At 40.8% G+C, this 24,808-nt stretch overlaps 1 protein-coding gene across 1 annotated transcript in view; it reads left to right on the forward strand.

The window, feature by feature from the left end:
- The window catches only part of LOC124776510 (esterase FE4-like), a 182,406-nt gene that overhangs the window by 108,973 nt on the left and 48,625 nt on the right, over nt 1–24,808 (forward strand). The window contains exon 6 of the mRNA XM_047251532.1: nt 7,929–8,094. Coding sequence (XP_047107488.1) covers nt 7,929–8,094 — 166 coding nt within the window. The remainder of the gene's footprint in view (nt 1–7,928; nt 8,095–24,808) is intronic.

Consider the following 24,808-nt stretch of genomic DNA (forward strand, 5'->3'; position numbering starts at 1 on the left):
CTTTCCTCCAAACCTCTCTCCCAATCCGAAACCTCTGTCCTATCCAAAGGCCTCACCTTCAGCCCCACTCCCAGATTCAACCAAACAGCCCTCGTCAAAGATTTACTGTCCTACACTCGTACTCTCTGCTGGAAATATCACTTTGCCACGAAGAAAAATGATCCTAATCCTACTCCTAATGATCCAACTCCCCAAGACACCATCCAAATTGAACCCTGTCTGGAACAGTTCCGTCCTCCGTCACAGCGGGACCCACCTCCTCTTCCTCAAAATCACCCTCTCCAAACCTTCCAGGAATTTCTGACTTCCAGCCTTGCATCTCAATCCTTCTTAAAAAACATTAATCCTACACCCAACATCACCACTGCTGAAGCCCAGGCTATCCGTGATCTGAAGGCTGACCGATCCATCGTCATTCTTCCGGCGGACAAGGGTTCCACGACCGTGGTACTTGATCGTCAGGAGTATGTGGCTGAGGGACTGCGTCAGTTTTCAGACAATGCCACATACAAAGTTTGCCAAGGTAACCCCATTCCCGATGTCTAGGCGGAGCTTCAAGGAATCCTCAGAACCTTAGGCCCCCTGCAAAACCTTTCACCTGACTCCATCAACCTCCTGACCCCACCGACACCTCGCACCCCTACCTTCTACCTTCTTCCTAAAATCCACAAACCCAATCATCCCGGCCGCTCCATTGTAGCTGGTTACCAAGCCCCCACAGAACATATCTCTGCCTACGTAGATCAACACCTTCAACCCATTACATGCAGTCTCCCATCCTTCATCAAAGACACCAACCACTTCCTTGAATCCTTACCCAATCTGTTACCCCCGGAAACCATCCATGTAACCATTGATGCCACTTCCTTATACACAAATATTCCGCACGTCCAGGGCCTTGCTGCGATGGAGCATTTCCTTTCACGCCGATCACCTGCCACCCTACCTAAAACCTCTTTCCTCATTACCTTAGCCAGCTTCATCCTTACCCACAACTTCTTCACTTTTGAAAGCCAGACATACCAACAATTAAAGGGAACAGCCATGGGTACCAGGATGGCCCCCTCGTACGCCAACCTATTCATGGGTCGCTTAGAGGAAGCCTTCTTGGTTACCCAGGTCTGCCAACCCAAAGTTTGGTACAGATTTATTGATGACATCTTCATGATCTGGACTCACAGTGAAGAAGAACTCCAGAATTTCCTCTCCAACCTCAACTCCTTTGGTTCCATCAGATTCACCTGGTCCTACTCCAAATCCCATGCCACTTTCCTTGACGTTGACCTCCACCTGTCCAATGGCCAACTTCACACGTCCGTCCACATCAAACCCACCAACAAGCAACAGTACCTCCATTATGACAGCTGCCACCCATTCCACATCAAACGGTCCCTTCCCTACAGCCTAGGTCTTCGTGGCAAATGAATCTGCTCCAGTCCGGAATCCCTGAATCATTACACCCACAACCTGACAACAGCTTTTGCATCCCGCAACTACCCTCCCGACCTGGTACAGAAGCAAATAACCAGAGCCACTTCCTCATCCCCTCAAACCCAGAATCCCCCACAGAAGAACCACAAAAGTGCCCCACTTGTGACAGGATACTTTCCGGGACTGGACCAGACTCTGAATGTGGCTCTCCAGCAGGGATACGACTTCCTCAAATCCTGCCCCGAAATGAGATCCATCCTTCATGAAATCCTCCCCACTCCGCCAAGAGTGTCTTTCTGCCATCCACCTAACCTTCGTAACCTGTTAGTTCATCCCTATGAAATCCCCAAACCACCTTCCCTACCCTCTGGCTCCTATCCTTGTAACCGCCCCCGGTGCAAAACCTGTCCCATGCACCCTCCCACCACCACCTACTCCAGTCCTGTAACCCGGAAGGTGTACACGATCAAAGGCAGAGCCACGTGTGAAAGCACTTACATGATTTACCAACTGACCTGCCTACACTGTGATGCATTCTATGTGGGAATGACCAGCAACAAACTGTCCATTCGCATGAATGGACACAGGCAGACAGTGTTTGTTGGTAATGAGGATCACCCTGTGGCTAAACATGCCTTGGTGCACAGCCAGCACATCTTGGCACAGTGTTACACCGTCCGGGTTATCTGGATACTTCCCACCAACACCAACCTATCCGAACTCCGGAGATGGGAACTTGCCCTTCAGTATATCCTCTCTTCTCGTTATCCGCCAGGCCTCAATCTCCGCTAATTTCAAGTTGCTGCCACTCATACCTCACCTGTCTTTCAGCAACTTCTTTGCCTCTACAGTTCCGCCTCGACTGACATCTCTGCCCAAACTCTTTGTCTTTAAATATGTCTGCTTGTGTCTGTATGTGTGGATGGATATGTGTGTGTGTGCGAGTGTATACCTGTCCTTTTTCCCCACTAAGGTAAGTCTTTCCGCTCCCGGGATTGGAATGACTCCTTACCCTCTCCCTTAAAACCCACATCCTTTCATCTTTCCCTCTCCTTCCCTCTTTCCTGATGAGGCAACCGTTGGTTGCGAAAGCTAGAATTTTGTGTGTATGTTTGTGTTTGCTTGTGTGTCTATCGACCTGCCAGTGCTTTCGTTCGGTAAGTCACCTCATCTTTGTTTTTATATATAATTTTTCCCACGTGGAATGTTTCCCTCTATTATATTGACATCACTATTATCTCAGTTGTTTTTCTGAAAACTTTCGTTGGATGTGATATATTAAGCTGAAATTTATGAAAAGGAATTGTTTTATAAAATATTTTCATCTCAATGTTATAATTGATGAGTACTAGGTCTGACTGCACAGTTAAAATTACTTTTTTTTAGAAACATTTGAAATTACAAATATTTGCAGACATAAAATTTCTCTTATTAATAATGGTATCCTGCACTGTTTACTATGTTTATTTCTGGATTCATTTATGAAATAATAATCAAGATTAGCAATGTAACACAAACTAGTAGAAATTCATTTGTTAAGAAAAATTGTAAACCCTTTGGAATATTGTTATTTCTGCGGAGTCGAGAGTTGTAAGCATGCCTCTGATGTGATGGGACGTATTTTTTTATTTTTGTGTGAACAATGTAATTTCGGCTTTGTTAATGTGAAAAATCAAAAGACTGTATGATATACTAAAATGTGAGAAAATATATTACATAAAAACAAAAATTCTGCACAACAATCTTCAAATTTATTTAGTTCAATCCATTCGCGAGCACTTATAATGTCAGAGTTTCAGGTTCAAGAATCAGACTCCTAGACAAGAAGAACTGGAGCCATCTCAACATGACAATCTAAGTAAACTTGAATGTTTATTGTAATATTTGCTCCTCTCAAATCTTCATAAAAAGCTTTAAATCAGACAATAGATGGAAGTAGCAAGTAGGGGAGAGATTACATTGAGCATTCAGTGACAATGTGGTGAACAGTCTGATGAAGGTTGGTGACTTTTTTATTCCCCATTTATAGAATGAGTCATGACAAACGCCATGTGATGTTCTTATTCTATTGATGGTTTTCCACACCTGGCAAGGCAGTTCCATTCGGGGTAGTGGTGAAGCGAGGTCGATAATGGATTGAGATTGACACAGTTTCAGGACTTTCCAATGCTCTCTCCACATGTCATCAATTTTGAAACTGTTTGTCAAAAATACTTCTGCTAATGTTTGTGGGGGAGATAAGACTTTAGCCCCCGCAGAGCAGCATCAGCCAGGTCACTGTACAGTCGAAGATGGGGACTGGCTAAAATTTTATTATACATACTTCAACAGGTACTTAGTTCACTATAATCCTTTCCCAAAATATTTGGGGATAACAGTGAACTGAACATTACCTTTAAAAAAACATTTAGAAAACACTGCAGCAAAATATGCAGTATGCAGCCATAATGTTGTGCACTTGGTTGCTGAACACTGCACTCCAGTCTGGTTAAACAGCCACCACATGAAGAAGATTGAGACCAAACTGAATGAGACCATAAGAGTAGTTAGAGTCTGTCTTAAAAGAACTCCCCTATATTGGCTACCTGTTTGGAGCCATATTGCTCCTCCTCGTTTCACAGACAGGAAATATTAGTTAAAGAGCAAATGTAAAAACACCTCTTAAATAAAGCTATACATCACCATTCAACAAGAAGAAAGGAAAATGATTATACAAGACAGCAAAATCACTAACTGACAATGAGTGCTTCAGATGAAGTGGTCCCTCAACAAGCTACTAAAAAGGAATTTACTTAAAAAAAAGTTTAAAAGTGTATCTCATAGACAAGTGTGAATATAGTATGAGTGAGTATTACAACTGAAACTAAATACTGCTTCTGTATTGTAACAGAAAATATGCATTAAGCTTTTATGTGCCTGTAAAGTATAATCCTGTTTTGTTTATTGCACATTTTTTGTATATACATTGTATTTGAGCTTTGATGTAATATAACATTGTAAATACCATTAGAACACAAATGTTACATCTGTCTACCTACAAAATTCTATGACGTACCCAATAGTCTCAGCTGAAAAATATCAGCTAGAGTCCATGGACAAATAATAAATAAATAAACAGCCTGAGGATGAATAAACACCTAATTAACTAAGCAACACACACTCTGCAAGAAGGTGCAACTGGATGTTAATGTTTATTGTTCAACAATACCTGATTTAACATTAGTAAAAGTTTTATTTATAGATTAATTATGTACTTCTTGGTTGATAAGTACATTTCAGTTAGTAAATTTTTCCATTTTTGGCCTTGAAAGCTAAAAACTTATTGAAGGACAATTCCATTTTCTACCTTGCTGTTAGAAAATCACTGTTATTTACTCAACAATCAGCAGATTTTGGCTTTTAGGTATTTACAAATGTATGCTCCTACATTCTTAAAATATGTGCAAGAACAACATCCTGCAATCATCAAAACTTTAAAATAACCACTGCCACAGTTGCAAACATACATAAACATGAAACTCATCACACTACTCATACAAAATAAGTTAGTTCATAATATTTAATATGAACTATGGTGGCTCAAACAGACATCCATGTGAAACACTCAGAATTATTTCTTGGTCCAGGATAATATGTTGCATTTTTCCCAGCAAGAAGACTTCAGTCTAATTGGTATTCTGTCTAGATATTGCATCATTTAGATAGCAGACATCAGTGTGGTACTATTTTAAAACATTCTTTGAACTCTAAAAATGCTACTTTACGGGTTATCTGCTTTGTCAGAATTCATTGAAGATATTATATTTTTCTTTGCACTACACTGTAACTCAGAAAATTAACATATTCATATTTCAGGTACCTACTGACACCCTTAAAACCCATTTATTATTGAGCAGTTACCATTAATCAAGGACTGATTAGATTAGCATATATGATAAGTCTGTTTCATGTTAAGCACTTTATTACTTCACTCACTTCCATTGATATACTATCAATAGGCAGTTCATTTGGTTACCTTGATGGTTTGCAGAATTATTTGGTGGTTGGCCATTTGCAGAAAAATTATGCTGTATGCAGCCCATATGGATGAATTTTTTATAGCCCTTGGATATACTTGACTAAAGTTGTGCATGAGAAACAATCAAACTCAAAGTAGTGTTTGAAACTGAATTTAATATGACATTTAAGGTTCCACAATGCTCAGCCCTTGGAGTAACAACATTCTGAAACAGTCCTTATAAAATACTGTATGGAATTATACAGGTTGGCACATGATAAGCCATCTGATTTGTTTCATGAATAACACATTCGTTGTTGACAATATTTGTAATTTATTGATCTAGGAGTAAAGAATACAGCTTGGAAATACAACCTAATGAATCACATATTCAATATGACTACCATTTTGGTTTACAATTTCTTCAAGTCGCACACATGCATTTGTGATGACTCTCCGACATAAATCTTCTGTAATGGCATGGCATAACTCCACAATGATGGCCATAAGTTTCACTGCATTTTTGGGTTTTCTGTGGCACACTTTCTCTTTAAGGAACCCTTAAAGGAAGAAGCCACATAGGTTAATGTCTGGGCTGTGGGGTGGCCACATTCCTCCTCCTGCATAACATTCTGGAAATGTGTTTGATAATACCCTAAGGCCAAGTCTTTCCTGTAGGAAATCAAGCACAACATCGGCAGAATGGGGGTGTGCTCCATCCTGCATGAACCATTGTGTCTGCAATGGATGACATGAGGCCATGAGTTGAGGAAAGAACTGGCTTTGCAGCATGTGTAAATTGCATTCACCAGTTACTGTAGCAGACCAATGATTCCATGGCTTGACATCGCAACCCACATGCACACTTTCTCCCTGTAGGTGTCTTTCATGTGAATTATTTGCAGAGGTTCACGTGGCCAGAATCAAGCATTTTAGAATGAAATTTTCACTCTACAGTGGAGTGTGCACTGATATGAAACTTCCTGGCAGATTAAAACTGTGTGCCAGACCGAGACTCAAACTCGGGACCTTTGCCTTTCGTGGGGCAAGTGCTCTACCAACTGAGGTACCCAAGCATGACTCACACCCCGTCCTCACAGCTCTAATTCCTCCAGTACCTTGTCTCCTACCTTCCAAACTTCACAGAAGCTCTCCTGCGAACCTGCAGAACTAGCACACCTGGAAGAAAGGATATTGCAGAGACATTGCACCAACTAATCTGCTCCAAATAAATGTTACATAGGAATGGGTAGAACTGAATGGCCCACGACCTCTTTCACATGTAAAAACTTACTACTTATCACAAAAATAAATATTTATTCAGTTAAAAGAAAGAATCTCATTGACAAGTTACACTGTTCAGTTCAACACCAGCAATAATAATCTGCCCCTAATTTTGAATAAGCAAATGTTTGGCCTCATTTAGGGAGTGATACATAGCTTGAAAATTTCATTAGTTCTGAAATCAACACTGACATGGAACTCCTAGTCCATAATTTTTTAATATAATCATTATGCAGTGCATTCATAGAGGAGACTACTAAGTACAGCGGGTGCACATGTATGTTACTGTGTCACCTCTTTGCCAATTGATACAAGGTCTAGAATGCAATTTGCACCATCAGTTCAGTTGAAGGGACTCTGATAGCCAGATGTTCCGTGTCTGTAGTCTTCAGTCACTGGTGAATATTTTTTTGCATGCATAAAAACACCTCAAGCCCTTTGTTTACCTACCACCAGCTCTCCATAGGTGAATGCTGTGCCATGCTATGTATTTATTCATTACCAGTCTGACTTACCCACTTGTCATCTTCTGGTTTGAACCTAAACTAATCACTCAACAAGCCATAAAATGTGTGATATCACAGGAACATACATATTTTTACAATCACTAACAAAACTTGGAAGAGCATGCCCCATTGTCTGTGTTCCTAGGCATCCCTGCAGGAAGTGCCATCAATAAGAATGCCTGCTGCCACATGGCTTTTTGGGAAAAACCCCATGCTTGGAAAACAGGTGAGCCTGAGATATACTACTGCTCCACACTGAGTGCAGTATGCGATGATGGTTGATGGTTTGTCTGCTTGGTGCTTGCGTCCCCAATCCCCTCCCATTTGTCACAGCAGATGGGTGAAGCATTCAAAAATGGATTTGTGCATCACCACATTATGTTCATTCATATACAGTTCATAATGTTGTCATTTAAGGATAGTTAATTGTTAATACAGTCTTTGGAATAAGTTTCTGTTGGTTACTACTCTTGATTGGTGTGTATCTCAACTGATTTCACTTTTCCGAATTTTTCTCATAATGGGATTTGCAAGACACAGTGAATGAATGGATGTATTAATAACAGAGCATTTCTATTTCAAGAACTACACATAATTAATCAGGTGGAATATGGGTAATATTAAAGACTGTGTACTGTTTCTTTCTGTAACATTATCACTAGAATCTGCTATGGCTATTTGATCAAGTAACACCTTGTGTTTGTTTCCAGGACATGAAATATAAATTTGAAGTAGTTTTCCCACCAACAGTTGAGAAATATGCAAGTAATAGCTGCTTTCTTCCAAAACATCCTCTAATTCTATCTCAAAACTCTAAGCAAGAAATACCACTTCTTATTGGTTCTACATCAAAGGAGGGCTACATATTTATGAGAGGTAAAGAGAAATTTCTGTTGTAGTTTACTTTATTCTAAGGTTTGTGACTATAAATATCTCCCTACTCTATAGTCAGTCACAACACACCATACAGGCTTTCCTGAGATATTTCAAAATATATTGCACCTATGATTTTGATGTATCCTTGAATTTGCAAAAAAAATTATTTTTACTACAGATTAAATATACTTCCTATAATTTTCCCTGCCACAGTTATTACCTTAAAATTTAAGTATATACAATGAAATTTTCAATGACTGTGGATAAACAACAGTTAGACGCAGCTGATTGTGCTGCACTTAAAGATGTGAATCTGTAATGGAGGGCCTGTGATCATGTCCATTTAATTACTGGGTGATCAAAAAGTCAGTATAAATTTGAAAAGTGAATAAATCACGGAATAATGTAGATAGAGAGATACAAATTGACACACATGCTTGGAATGACATGGGGTTTTATTAGAACAAAAAAAATACAAAAGTTCAAAAAATGTCCGACAGATGGCACTTCATCTGATCAGAATAGCAATAATTAGCATAACAAGGTGAGATAAAGCAAAGATGATGTTTTTCAAGGAAATGCTCAATATGTCCACCATCATTCCTCAACAATAGCTTTAGTCAAGGAATAATGTTGTGAACAGCACTGTAAAGCATGTCCGGAGTTATGGTGAAGCATTGGCGTCGGATGTTGTCTTTCAGCATCCCTAGAGATGTCAGTCGATCACGATACACTTGCGTCTTCAGGTAACCCCAAAGCCAATAACCACATGGACTGAGGTCTGGGGACCTGGGAGGCCAAGCATGATGAAAGTGGCGGCTGAGCACATGATCATCACCAAATGACACGTGCAAGAGATCTTTCACATGTCTAGCAATATGGGTTGGAGCGCCATCCTGCATAAAAATCGTACATTCCAGCAGGTGTTTATTAGCCAGGCTGGGGATGATGCGATTCTGTAACATATCGGCGTACCTCTCACCCATCACGGTAGCAATAACAAAACCAGAATCATGCATTTCCCTGAAGAAAAAAGGCCCGATAACGGTAGATGTGGTAAATTCAACCCATACCGTGACTTTCTTGTTGTGCAGTGGAGTTTCCACGATAGTTCTAGTATTTTCGGTAGCCCAAATTCTGCAGTTGTGGGTGTTGACAGACCCTCGGAGCGTGAAATGAGCTTTGTCGGTCCACAACACGTTACTTAACCAATCGTCATCTTCCGCCATCTTTCGAAACACCCACACCGCAAATGCCCTCCGCTTCACTAAATTGCCAGGTAACAGTTCATGATGCCAATGGATTTTGTATGGACAGCATTGGAGGGTATGCCTAAGTGCCAACCAAACAGTAGTGTATGGAATGATGGTGCGATGTGCGACTGCATGAGCACTGACTTCCCCGTGCATAGATGAACTCGCTACAGTCTCCATTTCTTCCTGAACTGTCTCAGCAGCATTATGACTTGTGCTCAGTTGGCCAGTATGGGGTCTATCATCTAAACAACCCATGGCTTCAAACTTCGAAATCATTCTCACCACAGCTGCATTTGTCAACGGACATTTACCCATTCGAATCCCCTTCCTATGGCGATAGGATTGTAACGCTGAACTAGCACATTCCCCATTCTGATAATACAGCTTCACTAAAAGTGCCTTTTCAGGTAACATCAACATGCTGTGACTGCTGGCACATCTGATTCTCTCTCTCATTATAGCTCCTCTTATACACAATTGTCATGCGCAGTCACTGATGTTCCTGTCAGTTTTTACCTCTTTATCTACATTATTCCATGGTTTATTAAGTTTTCAAATTTATACTGACTTTTTGATCACCCGGTATTTATAATATTCAACCCCTTTATGTTTTTTATCTGAATGTGGTGAGCAAACTGAAGACTTTTTCAGAATCAGAGTCTTCACAGAGATAGCCACAATTAACTCTCTGATGAAGACTGATAGAGCTTAAAAAGAAAAAGTACTCGACTGTTATCTTCTGTGGCCTTACCAAGGCATCTGATTGCAGAGATTGTAGAGATTTACAATGGAACTGTAGTGCTATGGAATCACTGAATTCCCAAAATGACTAATTTCTGTACATCTCAATTTATTTCTATATCTGTACTCTGCAAGCCAACTTAAGGCTTAAGGTGTGCGGCAGGGGATAACGTCACTTCCCTCTCTCCTCACACCCTACCCCCCCCCCCCCCCCCCCCCGCACCCCCCACATCCTCTGTTTCATTTGTGCAGCAAAAGTAATTGTTGGTAGGCCTACACATGAACATAAATCTCTCAAATTTTAACAAAACCCATACTGTGATGCACAACGTATCTCATGTAGTGTCAGTTGCTAGAGCTGAATGAGCCTCTCCACAACACTCCTGTGCTTATTAAATGAACTTGTGACAAAATATGTTGCTTGTCTTTGTAACTTCTCTACTCCCTCCTATCTATTCTATCTAGGAATGGTCCCAAACCGATGAGCAGTACTCAGGTATTGGTCAAAGGAGGGTATTGTAATGTACTGGTATTGCCTTTGTAGGTGGACTACCCTTTCTGGTGGTTCCTCCAATGAATCTTATTCAGGCACCTACCTTTCTGACAACTACTTTTATATAATTGTTCCACTTTAAATCATTCTGTAAGCATGCTCTCAGTTATTTAATGGATGTAACTGCTTCAAATGATTCTTCAGCAACTGTGCAGTCATACAATAATAGGCCATCCTGTCTATTTATGCACAACAGTGGCATTATTCAGTTGTCATATATAGTGAAGAGTAATGCTCCTATAACACACCTTTTGGGTATGCATGATGCTATGTTTGTATCTCTCTATTGAGAATGACATACTGTGTTCTGTTTGTTAAGAACTCTTCAATCCAATCACAAAGCTGGTCTTATTTTCGGGGTGCTTTCATATTCACTGGGCAGTAGTGCAGAATGGTACTGAATGCCTTTCAGAAGTCATGGGATATGACATAAAGTAGAGGTCACATTAATAGACTCTCTTCAGTATGCACATAAATACTGATATGCACAAGTTGTTTTCCTTACACAGTGTGACTTAATATCTTACTTTACTTCCATAGTGAATTCCATATTTAATAGATGATACTGATAAGTCCAACAAATTTAACCATGACCTCATTGCCATGTGGCCACAGATGGTGTAATCAACATGTCTGTAGAAATACACTCCTGGAAATTGAAATAAGAACACCGTGAATTCATTGTCCCAGGAAGGGGAAACTTTATTGACACATTCCTAGGGTCAGATACATCACATGATCACACTGACAGAACCACAGGCACATAGACACAGGCAACAGAGCATGCACAATGTCGGCACTAGTACAGTGTATATCCACCTTTCGCAGCAATGCAGGCTGCTATTCTCCCATGGAGACGATCGTAGAGATGCTGGATGTAGTCCTGTGGAACGGCTTGCCATGCCATTTCCACCTGGCACCTCAGTTGGACCAGCGTTCGTGCTGGACGTGCAGACCGCGTGAGACGACGCTTCATCCAGTCCCAAACATGCTCAATGGGGGACAGATCCGGAGATCTTGCTGGCCAGGGTAGTTGACTTACACCTTCTAGAGCACGTTGGGTGGCACGGGATACATGCGGACGTGCATTGTCCTGTTGGAACAGCAAGTTCCATTGCCGGTCTAGGAATGGTAGAACGATGGGTTCGATGACGGTTTGGATGTACCGTGCACTATTCAGTGTCCCCTCGACGATCACCAGTGGTGTACGGCCAGTGTAGGAGATCGCTCCCCACACCATGATGCCGGGTGTTGGCCCTGTGTGCCTCGGTCGTATGCAGTCCTGATTGTGGCGCTCACCTGCACGGCGCCAAACACGCATACGACCATCATTGGCACCAAGGCAGAAGCGACTCTCATCGCTGAAGACGACACGTCTCCATTCGTCCCTACATTCACGCCTGTCGCGACACCACTGGAGGCGGGCTGCACGATGTTGGGGCGTGAGCGGAAGACGGCCTAACGGTGTGCGGGACCGTAGCCCAGCTTCATGGAGACGGTTGCGAATGGTCCTCGCCGATACCCCAGGAGCAACAGTGTCCCTAATTTGCTGGGAAGTGGCGGTGCGGTCCCCTACGGCACTGCGTAGGATCCTACGGTCTTGGCGTGCATCCGTGCGTCGCTGCGGTCCGGTCCCAGGTCGACGGGCACGTGCACCTTCCGCCGACCACTGGCGACAACATCGATGTACTGTGGAGACCTCACGCCCCACGTGTTGAGCAATTCGGCGGTACGTCCACCCGGCCTCCTGCATGCCCACTATACGCCCTCGCTCAAAGTCCGTCAACTGCACATACGGTTCACGTCCACGCTGTCGCGGCATGCTACCCGTGTTAAAGACTGCGATGGAGCTCCGTATGCCAAGGCAAACTGGCTGACACTGACGGCGGTGGTGCACAAATGCTGCGCAGCTAGCGGCATTCGACGGCCAACACCGCGGTTCCTGGTGTGTCCGCTGTGCCGTGCGTGTGATCATTGCTTGTACAGTCCTCTCACAGTGTCCGGAGTAAGTATTGTGGGTCTGACACACCGGTGTCAATGTGTTCTTTTTTCCATTTCCAGGAGTGTATTTGGGTCTGAAGTGCATAGTTTCAATAACAATTCCATCAAAATGTTTGATGCATACATTAACAACTTCTGTACCAGAACCCATAACCATATCACCTCAGTTTCTTGTACCACTACTCAAATGCTGTGAGTGGGTGGTGGTGAGACCATGTTGGAAAAGTCTCATCATTTATGGGTCAAACTGCTGTGAACCTTTCAGAGAGACTCAAGTGAATAACTATGCCACATTAAAGCTCCCTGACAGGAAACTCTTGCTGAATCATGCAATATTAAGCTATCTCATGAATGTGTATGATTTCTTCACATGATAAACTTTGTCTCAGTAGTTATGACAGATATTTGACCATTTGATTCAACAAGCTTACAGCATTTACTATTTACCCCAGGAAGCATTGTGTCCTAGTCAACTTTCAGACGGCTATAGAAACAAGGGTGTTTGGTACTTTGAGATGTATTATCCATTCCTGGGGCAAAATAAGTTCTTCAAAAGAGCAATGGTATTTGTCATCAGGACCAGTGTTCCACATTCCTGAGTTTCTTGTATGCTTAATCCTCCAGCAAATTGATGAAGTTTCCATTGGAACTTGGAAGTACATTGCAGACAGTCACATTGCCTTCATCAACTGGCAGCAAAATAATGTCTTTATCACCATGGAACATGCAAAGCACATTGTGTTTTGATTCAATTATGATTATTATCAGCACTTCTGAAATGTTTATGGTCTTGCAGGGTTCACATCTTAATTGTTCTGCTGCTTCCATGGGCAGACTGTGAAGATTTTTGGACAACATGATTGTGGAGAGAAGCAGCGATTAGTATGATTAATCAATAAATCAAGAACAGTCTTAATCGCATTTATTATTGTTACAATACCGCCAACCAGTGTCAACCTGACGTAGGGGTCATCTTCTGGGCATTTACACCATTGGTCGACTGCTGGTGGAGTCACTACTGTCTACATAACAGCAGGAAACTATATCATGTTTCCTGCTGTTATGTAGACAGGAGTGACTCCACCAGCAGTCGACCAATGGTGTAAACACCCAGAAGATGACCCCTACATTGGGTTGAGACTGAATGGTGGTATTATAACAATAATAAATGTGATTAAGACTGTTCTTGAATTATTGATAGACTGTGAAGAGGCTGTACCATGCCATTAATAATCTTGTATTTCAGAATGCTTTTCAAGGGCTGGCAGAATAAGACCTTTCATCAACACTGATTTTGTTCCTGTGTCTATTTCCTTTTCTTCAAGATTTATTATAGTCCTGTAGACAAAGATTTATGCTCCACATTCACATCCCTCTCAGTCTGCTGTACTTGTTTAGCTGTGTCATACTGTCCTGTTATGAAACTCACTGTAAGCATAAGAAATGTCATCTTCCAACCCATTGTACATGTTGAAAATAGCTTAGTGAGGGGCAAGTAACACAAGAACAGCATACACAAAATACTGAACAACCACCTGTTTGCTTAATATGTGCACTCACAATGGCTGTACTTGGGTAGCATAAAATCCACTTTGTTTTGACCATGTTTACTTGATGCCACAGTCAGAAAACTTAGATAAGACAGCCTGATCTTGAAACTGCTGCAGAAAGGCCAAAGAGCTAAGAAGCTTAACATTTCTTGTCCATAGCTTCTGTCAGAGCTTAATACATCAGCCTGCCTCTGCCCCATAGAGATACTCAACATGATCTCATTATCTTTCCTGGTGATCTGAACTGATGTGAGGTTCTTGTAGTTCCATGTGGGTAAGTTTGTTCAAAAAGTCATGATTATTAATCTCATTGTCTTCAGGTAATGTGTTGGGATATTAACTATGTTACCTTCATGTAGAGGGTACCAAGAAGTACTTTGGATCAACCAGTGCCACCAGGTAGGTTAGGAGGGAAGGGACACAGGAGGGGAGGGGGGGGTGAGGGGAATAGGTGGAGAGGAAATACCTCTTTGGGGGGGGGGGGGGTGATAGGAACTGAAATATTTACTATAAACAATTTCGGTACATGGTTATTGAGACTGTATGTGTCATGTGTTCCTGGTATTAGGGCTAGGGGAACCCCAATTGGGAATATGTGGGAGCAGATTTGAAGTTTCGGCATTTACCTTACAACAAAGGAAAACCTCTCAGAGACCCTGGTTGGTATTCAAGTTCCTTCAAGGTCCATTGGGCATTGGGCTTCACCTTTCATTCTGTTTGCCTTCTCTCAGCTGTGTACACTCACATTATATTGTGAGCAATTGTGAGTCTCAAATGAAGCTCAGTTCATAGCTTTGTATCTGTTTATGAGGCAACCAATGGTACACATTTTGCAGGTCTCATTTGTCATGCTGTCACAGAATCTATTGGTCCTGCGTAGGACTATAGTCTGTTCAAAATCAATCTTTTCTAAGCTATATTTAGAGGTTGTCTTGACAACACATACACTTGAGCACAATCACCCCTCCCTGCTCCGCCAATCCTCAAAGAGAGTCCCTGGAGGAAAGAGAACTGCTCCTTTTGATATAAAGATAAGACAGATGCTGTCTCAACAGTTCACCAGTTGAATCTTCAAAATGTTATCACTTTGTGAGAAACTTATTCAAATGGAATCCAAGAATTTTATATCAGTTGCATTTGCCAAGGAAGACAAAAAAGACTGTCAGAACATCGTGTTTAGCTTCTTAATTAGTACCACTAAAATGTCATGAACTTTTTACACATGGATACTCCAAGTCTCCCACAAGTCCAACCCATGGTCCAAGTTGAGGGAGTGTAGGAGTGATGTACAGTGGGGACTGTGTGTGCCCCGGGACCGCTACGGTAGCTGTGAAGGTCCTACAGGAACCCTGAAAAGTGATGGCTAATGGGGCTCTGGTGAAGCTACGATAGGCCCAGCAAGCCAGTAGTGGATTATGATTTCTGCTTTCAAAAATAGAATGAGCCTCAGAAAGGATGGATTTAATCAATGACAAATCGGCTATAAACATGAACTAACATTTGAAACACTAAATATACAAACATTGACTGGAAAGGTGGAGGGGATGGTAGACATGATGGAAAGAAAGAAGTTAGACATATTGGGGTTAGCTGGAATGAGATGGAAAGGACAAGGAAGGAGAGAACTGAGGAAAGGCCACCGACTGTACTGGAATGGAAAATAGGAAGGAAGGAGAAATGGAGTGGGAATAGTAGTAAGAAATGGATTAAAAGAGGAAATGAAGAGAATAAGTGATAGGATGATGAAGATCAAGATATCACTAAAGGGGACAGTCATAGAGGCAATACAAATGTATGTGCTGCAGGTGGGTTGCACTTCTGAGGAGAAACAAGAGTTTGAAGAGGAAATGCAGAAGCAGATGAGAAGGAAGAATGTATAGTAGTGGGGATTTAAATGCACACATTAGAAGAGAAAGACAAGGCTGTGAAGGCGTGTTTAGACCGGAGAGTTGGGGCTGCTGAAATGAGGAAGGCGAAAGACTATTGGAGTTCTGTCAAAGGAATGGCTTGCTGGTTGGGAACTCTTGGTTCAGGAAAAGAGAGAGCAGTAAGATTACATGGTACAGTCAAGACTTAAAGAGAAAGTCAATAGTTGACTACTTCCTGTAAGATAGTGAGATGAATAGGGACATCATTGACATTAGTGTAATACCATCAGAAGTCGTGGATAGTCACGACCATTTGCTGGTAATGAACCTGAGACGCCCAAGGATAATAAAGGGACAGAAAACCAGGAAAGATGTATAAGGGTATGAAAGTTGAAGGAGGAAGAAAACAGGCTACAGTACCTACAAGTAGTAAAGGAAAGCATCATAAAGGATGAACCAGAAATGTTAGAAGAGGAATTGGGTAGATTCAAGGGAACGTTCAGAAGTCCGGTGGAAGCAATATGTAGGGAACAAGCAACAAAAGGAGGTGGAAAGAAACACCCTGGTGGAATGATAAAACAATGGATATGGTACAGAAGAAGAATAGAGCCTTTAGGATATGGTTCCAGAAGAGAAAAGTGGAGACAAGAGATGAGTATCAAGCAAGAGAGAAAGAAGCAAAAAGAGTGGTGGCAGAGGAGAGAAGAAAGTGGATGGAACAGTGGACCAGAATGATGGAGGAGGATAGTGAAGGTTCAAAATAGGTGTTATATGGGATGATTAAAAGTAAGAGGAAGAACGGTATGACAGATTATGCTGAATGGTGAACAAAAGTGGCCAAGATGTAGAGAATAAGGAGGAACTCAAGACTATGTGGAAGAAGTATTTTGAAGAACTCCTGAGCCAGAATGGAGACCTGGATGAGGAGGAACAAGCTGATGAGAAAAAAGAGGAGGAACAGCAAACAGAAAAAGACCGTACATGGGGAGAAGTGGAAGAGGCACTGGGCAAGATGGAGGGAGGGAAGTCACCAGGTCTGGATGAGCTAAGTGTAGAGATAGTGAGAGCAGCAGGAGACACAATGGCTATATTGAGTGATGAAAATTGTTTGGAGACAGAAGGTGATCCCAAAAGACTGGAAGAAGGGAATAATTGTCCCAATCTTTAAGAAGGGAAATAGAAAAGAGTGAAAGAACTATTGAGGGATAACATTGATGAGTCATTGCACAAAGATTTTTGAAAAAATTTTGGAAGCACAAATTCAGGCAAATTAGAAGGAAAGATAAGAGAGGAGCAACATGACTTCAGAACAGGAAGGTCCACAGTGGATCTAATTTTTGCTGTAAGACAACTGCAGGAACAGCATTACGAATATGGAATAGATCTACTAATGACCTTCCTGGACATTGAAAAAATATATGATACTGAATGTAGAAGCAAAGTGTGGAAAGCCCTGGAGAACAGAGGAGTAGCAAAACAGATTATTTGGAGGATAAGGGAAATATACCAAGGAAGTGTGAGCTGTGTGTAAGTCAGAGGAGAGAGATCAGCTTGGACTGAACAGAAGAATGGCATGAGGCAGGGAAGTGTACTTTCACCATTACTCTTCATTGTAGTGATGGATGATATAATGAGTACAGTAGCACAAGTAATTGGCGAAGGAAATATGAAAGCTATGGTGTTTGCAGATGATCTGATGATTTGAGAGAATAAGGGGGAGGAATTACAAGAACAGTTGGATGTATGGGAATGAACAGTACAAGAATATGGGATGAAATTTAGTATAAGCAAGAGTGAGATGATTATCACAACAAGAACAAAGGAGAGAGGAACAACTGAAATAACAATTGGTGGGGAACTATTGAGGAGAGTGGAGAGTTTCAAGTACCTATCAAGCCTGATACAGGAAGATGAAAAAAAACGACAGAGAAATAAATGAGCAGGGCAGAAAAGCAGAAGCATTTCAGAAGAGTGTCAGAAGCCTGATATGGAGCAAAGATGTACCCCAAGTCAGTAAAAAGGTTATATACTGGTCATAGTATTCCCGATCCTGACATGTGTATCTGAAACCTCAGTTATGAAAGGAAGAGAGAAAAGAAAAGTACAAGCTAGTGAGATGAAATTCTTGAGGAACAGTAATGGGGTGACAAAGACAGACAGGTCAAGAAATGAGAGGAATAGAGGGTTAATGAAGGTGGAACCATTACAGGAGGAGATAGAGAAATCAATGCTGAGATGGTATGGGCATGTTAAGTGAATGGAGGAGAAGAGGATACCCAGGAGGATACATGAGATGAAACTGGAAGGAAAGATACAAAGAGGAAGACCGAGAGACAGATGGCTGAAAGGAGTGGAGGAATGCATCCAGAAGAAAGGAGAAGATTGGACCAAGGTGAAAATGGAGAGATGGTGGCAAGAAAGAAGATGACCTGGACAGAGACTGGAAACTGTCCAAGATGATGACTCCATTGAAAAATTAGGTAGTCAAATAAATGCTTTATGTTAAGAATATAGTTTTTTACAGTCACTGTAAATTAAGTTAAAAGTGGTTTGGTTTTGGTACTATGTCATTCCTTCCAAAACCTTTGGGTGCAGTAACATAATAATAAGTCACAAAGAAAAATTGCTGAGTGACCCAAAGAAAGTATGTGAGAGATTCATAGACCAGTTTAGTAAGATGATTACGGAGGATGTGATTGACCCACCACAGGTGCTAAATCCCAGTAATGGCAGTAATTCATTCTTCCTGAGGTGTGTTACAGAATTGGAAATCCTGAAAACCATTTCCAACTTATAAGCAAATACATCCAGTGGCTGGGATGACATCTCAGTGAAACTTCTGAAAGAATGTAGTAGTGAATTAATAAAGCCACTGCAACATTTAATAAACAGCTCTTTCAGTCAGGGGTCTTTTCCTGACCTGTTAAAAGTCACTGAAATAAGACCGCTGCATAAAAAGGGGAAAACTACTGGTATGCAAAATTATAGGCCTATTTCATTGACATCAGTACTTAGTAAGCTGTTGGAAAGGCTACTTCTTGATCAACTTGAATCATTTTTCTGCAAGTACAATATATTTAAAAAACTATTAGCATGGTTTCAGGAAGGGCTGGTCTACAATAACAACTGTAGCTACATTTTTGCAAGTGGTATTGAATAAACTTGTTGAAGGAAACAAAGTTATTGGCACCTTTTTAGACCAATCCAAGGCTTTTGACCCTGTAAATCATTCTGTTCTTCTACATAAATTAGAAACTTATGGTGTCAGAGTAGTAGCATTAGATCTGTTAAGATCCTACCTTGCTGACAGGAGACAAGGTGTAAAGCTGTATTTTACAACTGGGAGACATACACAAACAGTAAAATCATCTTATAGAATTCTTAACTGTGGAGTCCCTCAGGGAAGCATTATTGGGCCTGTTTTGTTTATTGTGTACATCAATGATATAATAATTCCACAAAATTCAAACCTAGTAAATTATGCTGATGATATCTCTGTCATACATTGGTGCTCTACAAAACTGTTAGCTGTGCAAAATAATGCAGAGAACATAAGCCTCTTCACATCATATCTCACTAAAAACAAATTGGCACTAAATAAGGACAAGAAAATTCTGATGGAGTTTCTACTAAATTATAAATCAAGACAAGTCGATATAGAACCAGAGGTATCAGTTGAAACAATTGATGAACATAAATTCCTGGGTTTTATAGTAGATGAACATCTTACATGGAAGGAGCACATGAGCTACATGTGTAAAAAAATCTCCTGTAACACCTAACTGCTGAAACACCTTTCTATCATAATAGTGCAACCTGTTTTAAGACAAATCTATTTTGGAATTACACACTCCCACCTGCAATATGGCATTGAGATTTGGAGTGGGGCACCAATGGTATATAAGGATAGGGCTTTTAGAGCACAGAAAAGAGCAATTAGGATTAATATCTAATAATAGTAAGTGTCAGTCCTGTAGAGAATATTTCATTAGGTATAACATACTAACAGTGTATTCTTTGTATGTTCTCAGATCTATACTCTTTGTAAAATAAGATATGGAGCATAGTGTAATCAATAGTGAAATCCATAATTATAATACAAGAAAAAGAGAGGACTACCACATAAAATTTAGTAATAAAAGAGCTGCAGATCATAGTCCATTTTCTGCTGGAAGACATTTTTACAACAGATTGCCAAATAATATAAAATTGTTAAAAGGAAACATATTTAAGACAAAATTAAAGCAACTGTTAATTGATAGATGTTTGTACTCTATTAGGGATTTCTAATGTTATTGTGTGTAAATATTGTGTATAATTTACCTTTATTTCTAAGCTTTTTTAATGTTCTTGTGTTTGTAAACTGCCTATGCCCATGGCTGTTAAGTTATCATGGACAAATAGACCATTTATTTATTATTTATTTATTTATTCCTATGTTTTGGCCTTTTGCTGAAGCCTTTTCCTTTTAACTGGAAACACACTGTGAAGGCAGTTTCTAGAAGGAGGCTTCAGAAAGAGGTTGAATTAAGGATCTCAAGTTTCTGGAGACCAAGAAAGTTGAAATGTTGGAACTGAAAATTCCAGATATAATGACATATTCCCAAAATTTAAAAAAAATTGACTTCAAGTTTTCTGATTTACACTTCAAATGTGATTGCAATAAAACATTTGCTGATAATAAATGCAATTTATAATTGAATTGACAATCACTTATCAAACTTATCTTCTGATTCATCAGTTGCCCCACAAAACCATTACACTTTTCACTAGATGGTTTTATGGTATTTTATTTAATGGATCCAACTCAAAGTTTAGTATTCATGCCTTCCAGGTTACTGTTATTACTACTACTCCATTATAAATTCTTGGTCCATCCAATTTACGTCTCATAGAAATGATTTATGAAGATTTTGAAAATTATGTAAATAATTCTCTTTGCCATGGATGCACAGCTGGTGTCCTGTGCGCCAGATTTGGCCTGTGATTGGTTTCAATCTGGCCATTGGAGGAAATCTGTGAGAGAGAGAGAAAGGCACTTGCGTTGTACTCTACCCATGATACCTAGAGTTTGTAGCTCTTGACGTAAGCCAGTGAAGGGTTTGCTTACTTTGTGCATGTGCAGTGCAATTTTGCTGCCACTGGATTTGAAAAATACTTGAATGACCTGCCTGTGGCCAAGAACACAAAGTTACTCCTAATAGCATCTTGACTGGAACTGTCAATCTCATTGCCACATTTTGTTTTTCGAGTCTTTCTCATATCAATATTGATAAATAATTATTGTCCATTGTGGATTTATTAGAACACTGCAGCTGTAAAAACTGAAGTTAATTTACAATGAACTTGCTGCAACCTATTAGTTCTGTAGGCATTTGTTTTCCCTTGATGATATTTCAAGATGCCTGGCATACCATCTTCAGATGTGTAGATTCATTTAACTGTCATGAACATTATTTCTTTACTAAGAGCATTGCAGAATTTTTAATGGAAGGTTTTAAGACAGCTATTGTAAAACATTGCAAGTAAAGAAACAATATTCACAATACATAAATAAATGTAAAAATCTGAATATGGGGTGAACATAAAATGAGTGTACTCTCACAAACCCATTTAAAGTGACTTAGTCACAGCAAGTTGCCATTGCTGTTGGGCCACTGCCATGTTTGAAAATATGTGGATGAGCCTGGGCCTTCCTCTGGTGAAGTTTCATACAAAGTGACTGCAAATTACTGCCTACAACCTATTGGGTGACACACCTGAGTACCGTCTGGATTGCTGTGTGTAGTGCCAGTGGTACACTGTGTTGCTGATTTGGGTTCCAGGCTTCCACCCTCACAATCCCTGCCATCCATGATATGCTGTTGGTACCTTCTTAAGCATATCTCCATCTTTGAGACTGATGGGGTGAGCCTTACTAGCTGCTGGTGAGCTGCACTAGGCTTGCACCTGCAGACTCCTGACCTGGCCACATGCACAACTCTGCCGCTGGGTCCTGACCCACATGATGGCCACAGCCAATAAAGCTCTGTGTCCACATTCCTTGTCATGTGTGAGGGTTTGAATCAGCACACTTATCACCATGCCAGAGAAAACAATTTGAGCCATAAATTACAAGTAATAAATATGATTACAGACAACACAGTGTCACTGAATCCTTAAGGCTTATGACAGCCATCCACACCAACTCTCAAGCTCAGTGTCCTTCACCTTTAACACTATAGTGTCATCTGCTCAGCTTCCATGCTCACTAAAAATCCTGACCCAAGGGGTGGCTGCTACAACTGGTACTCAGAAGTAGGGCTCACAATGACCTAGCTACAACCGGCTCTAGTTTCTGATTTCGCCATCATAACCACATCAGCTTCATTCAACTTGCAGTCAAAGTTTCACACATTGAAGGGCAGAAATGAGAAGCATTTTATTTACCTTGCAACTGGCCGTTTTCACTTTTTAATTCATTGGCTGTGGTGGATCATAGGGACACATATTTCTGAGTGTAACACTTGTAAAAATGTGTGAAACTGTTGACTTGCCTGCTTTTAAGGGTAACTGTCACAGGTCATATTTAACACTTGTCAGGTGTACATCTTGCAATCTTTCTGGACACAGGTTGCCATACATGAAGGCTGTGCAAGCTATACTTTACACTTGTTGATAGTGGGGTCATTTGGCATGAAACTGTAGTAAATGTTGGTGGGCTATGATATGGCCATAAGATCTAGAGTAACTCATTGTGTGTTTTGTCTCTTTTGTACTTTATATTCTTCATTATTTGGGCAGTAGTAGAATATGCAAGATGCTGGTAGAAACATGCACCACTAGAACAGGTGGTGAAGTTAAGATAATATTGAGTCTACTCACTCCATCTGCTGATCCTGCAAACTTGATTCTGTCAAGGCAGCAGAGAACATATCAGCATTTCTCAGACACATCTTAACTGTAGCCATATTGTGTGTGTGATCTGACAAAATTTGTACTTGTGTGACCAATCTAAGACTGCTAGACTGCTTGGAGAGACTATGGCATACTTTGCCAACCAGGAAACCTTGCAGGATGTGCAAACATTCAGATAGCTAGCTGAGAGGTTAAGACAGTGGTATTTTAAGCAAAACAATACTTGCTTCTTCAGGGAGAAGTTGAACATATTGACACAGAAGCATAATGAGTCCATTGAATCTTTTTCGGAGAGGATCTGAAAGATCAGTGTCCAAACATATGAGCTAACACAGAACAAGGAATCAGTGTAGTGCTATGGAAAAAAGCCAAGAATAGGGCTTTTGATACATTTTTGTGCCACATTCCCACTGAAATGTCATTAGAAGCTAGGATAAAGAATCCATCTGATATGGCCACAGCTATCAGATAGCCACACAGTTGGAAGAGATAGTTATGGTGACTAGGGGGCATGATGATGGTCAAGTATTTGCTTCAGTAATAAAATGTCACAGGTGTGGCCATGAGGGCCGTATCCAACACCACTGTGATTGTCTGGAACACTACAAGTGTGGACAAATGGGTCACAAAACACAGGAGTGAAGGAGTAGGAAACAGGAAAATCAGTAACAACAAAAGAATTTCTTAAGCTTAAATGGGAATGTATCAATGATTGGAAAATATTCCCCATAAAGTGTAGTACTGCGTGATGAATACAGAAATGAAATGATGCTTGAGGAATTTCATTGGTGTCAATAAGAATAAATTTTTAGTAGATACAGGGTAACATTTATTGGTTCTCATGCTATATCTCTTGGGTACAATGAGACTAGGGTCTGTGCATTACAGGTTATGTGGAGCTGACAATAATGATATAAGTTCATTGGGGACAACACTACTCAAGTTTATCATTGGGGCTAGGACTTTTTCCAAGCACATGGATGTGTTGCCACTGGTTGATGAAGGGTATTTTGTAATTCCTGGGCTTCATTCCCTTGCTAAATATCAAGCTAAAATTGATCATTTTCAATATGCAGTATAGCTTAGATGTAATTTGTTTCTGGTGGGTGATAACACCTCAAGTACAGCAATGTCACAAGGCACACCAATTGTGAAGGTAGCTGCAGACTTATCACAGGAGATTTTGTGTGTCATTGAGGCATTTGAAGATAATGACTTTTGGATACAATGCACTGTTCTGTACGCAGAAACGTTGCTTGAATGGTTAACATATGGCTCCTGATGGTCTAAACAATTTTGGTATGGACAATGCAAGTCCCACTGAAGGGCTTAATGATCACCAAATTGGATGTTTTGGGTGAAGAGGATATAGATAGGTCATTTACTGTCCACAGCCACAAGCATACCATCAGTGATTCTGCCTTACAAGACAAAGTGGGTCACCTGCAGTGCAGTGATGTGAGAGATTTGGAAGCACTACTGTTACAATTTAAGGATATGTTTAACATGCAGGGTTCATTACCCACTACCCTTGTCACCAACATTGCATACAAACAGGGAATAATGCTCCGATTTATACAACGCCATATCATATACCAAAGCAATTGCAGCCACTCATGGAAGAGTTCATCAACTGACAGCTGGTAGAAGGCAGATTAAAACTGTGTGCCCGACCGAGACTCGAACTTGGGACCTTTGCCTTTCGCGGACAAGTGCTCTACCACCTGAGCTACCGAAGCACGACTCATGCCCAGTCCTCAAAGCTTTACTTCTGCCAGTATCTCGTCTCCTACCTTCCAAACTTTACAGAAGCTCTTCTGCGAACCTTGCAGAACTAGCATTCCTGAA

This window comes from Schistocerca piceifrons, chromosome 2, assembly GCF_021461385.2.
Source record: "Schistocerca piceifrons isolate TAMUIC-IGC-003096 chromosome 2, iqSchPice1.1, whole genome shotgun sequence".
In the NCBI taxonomy this organism is placed as follows: domain Eukaryota; kingdom Metazoa; phylum Arthropoda; class Insecta; order Orthoptera; family Acrididae; genus Schistocerca; species Schistocerca piceifrons.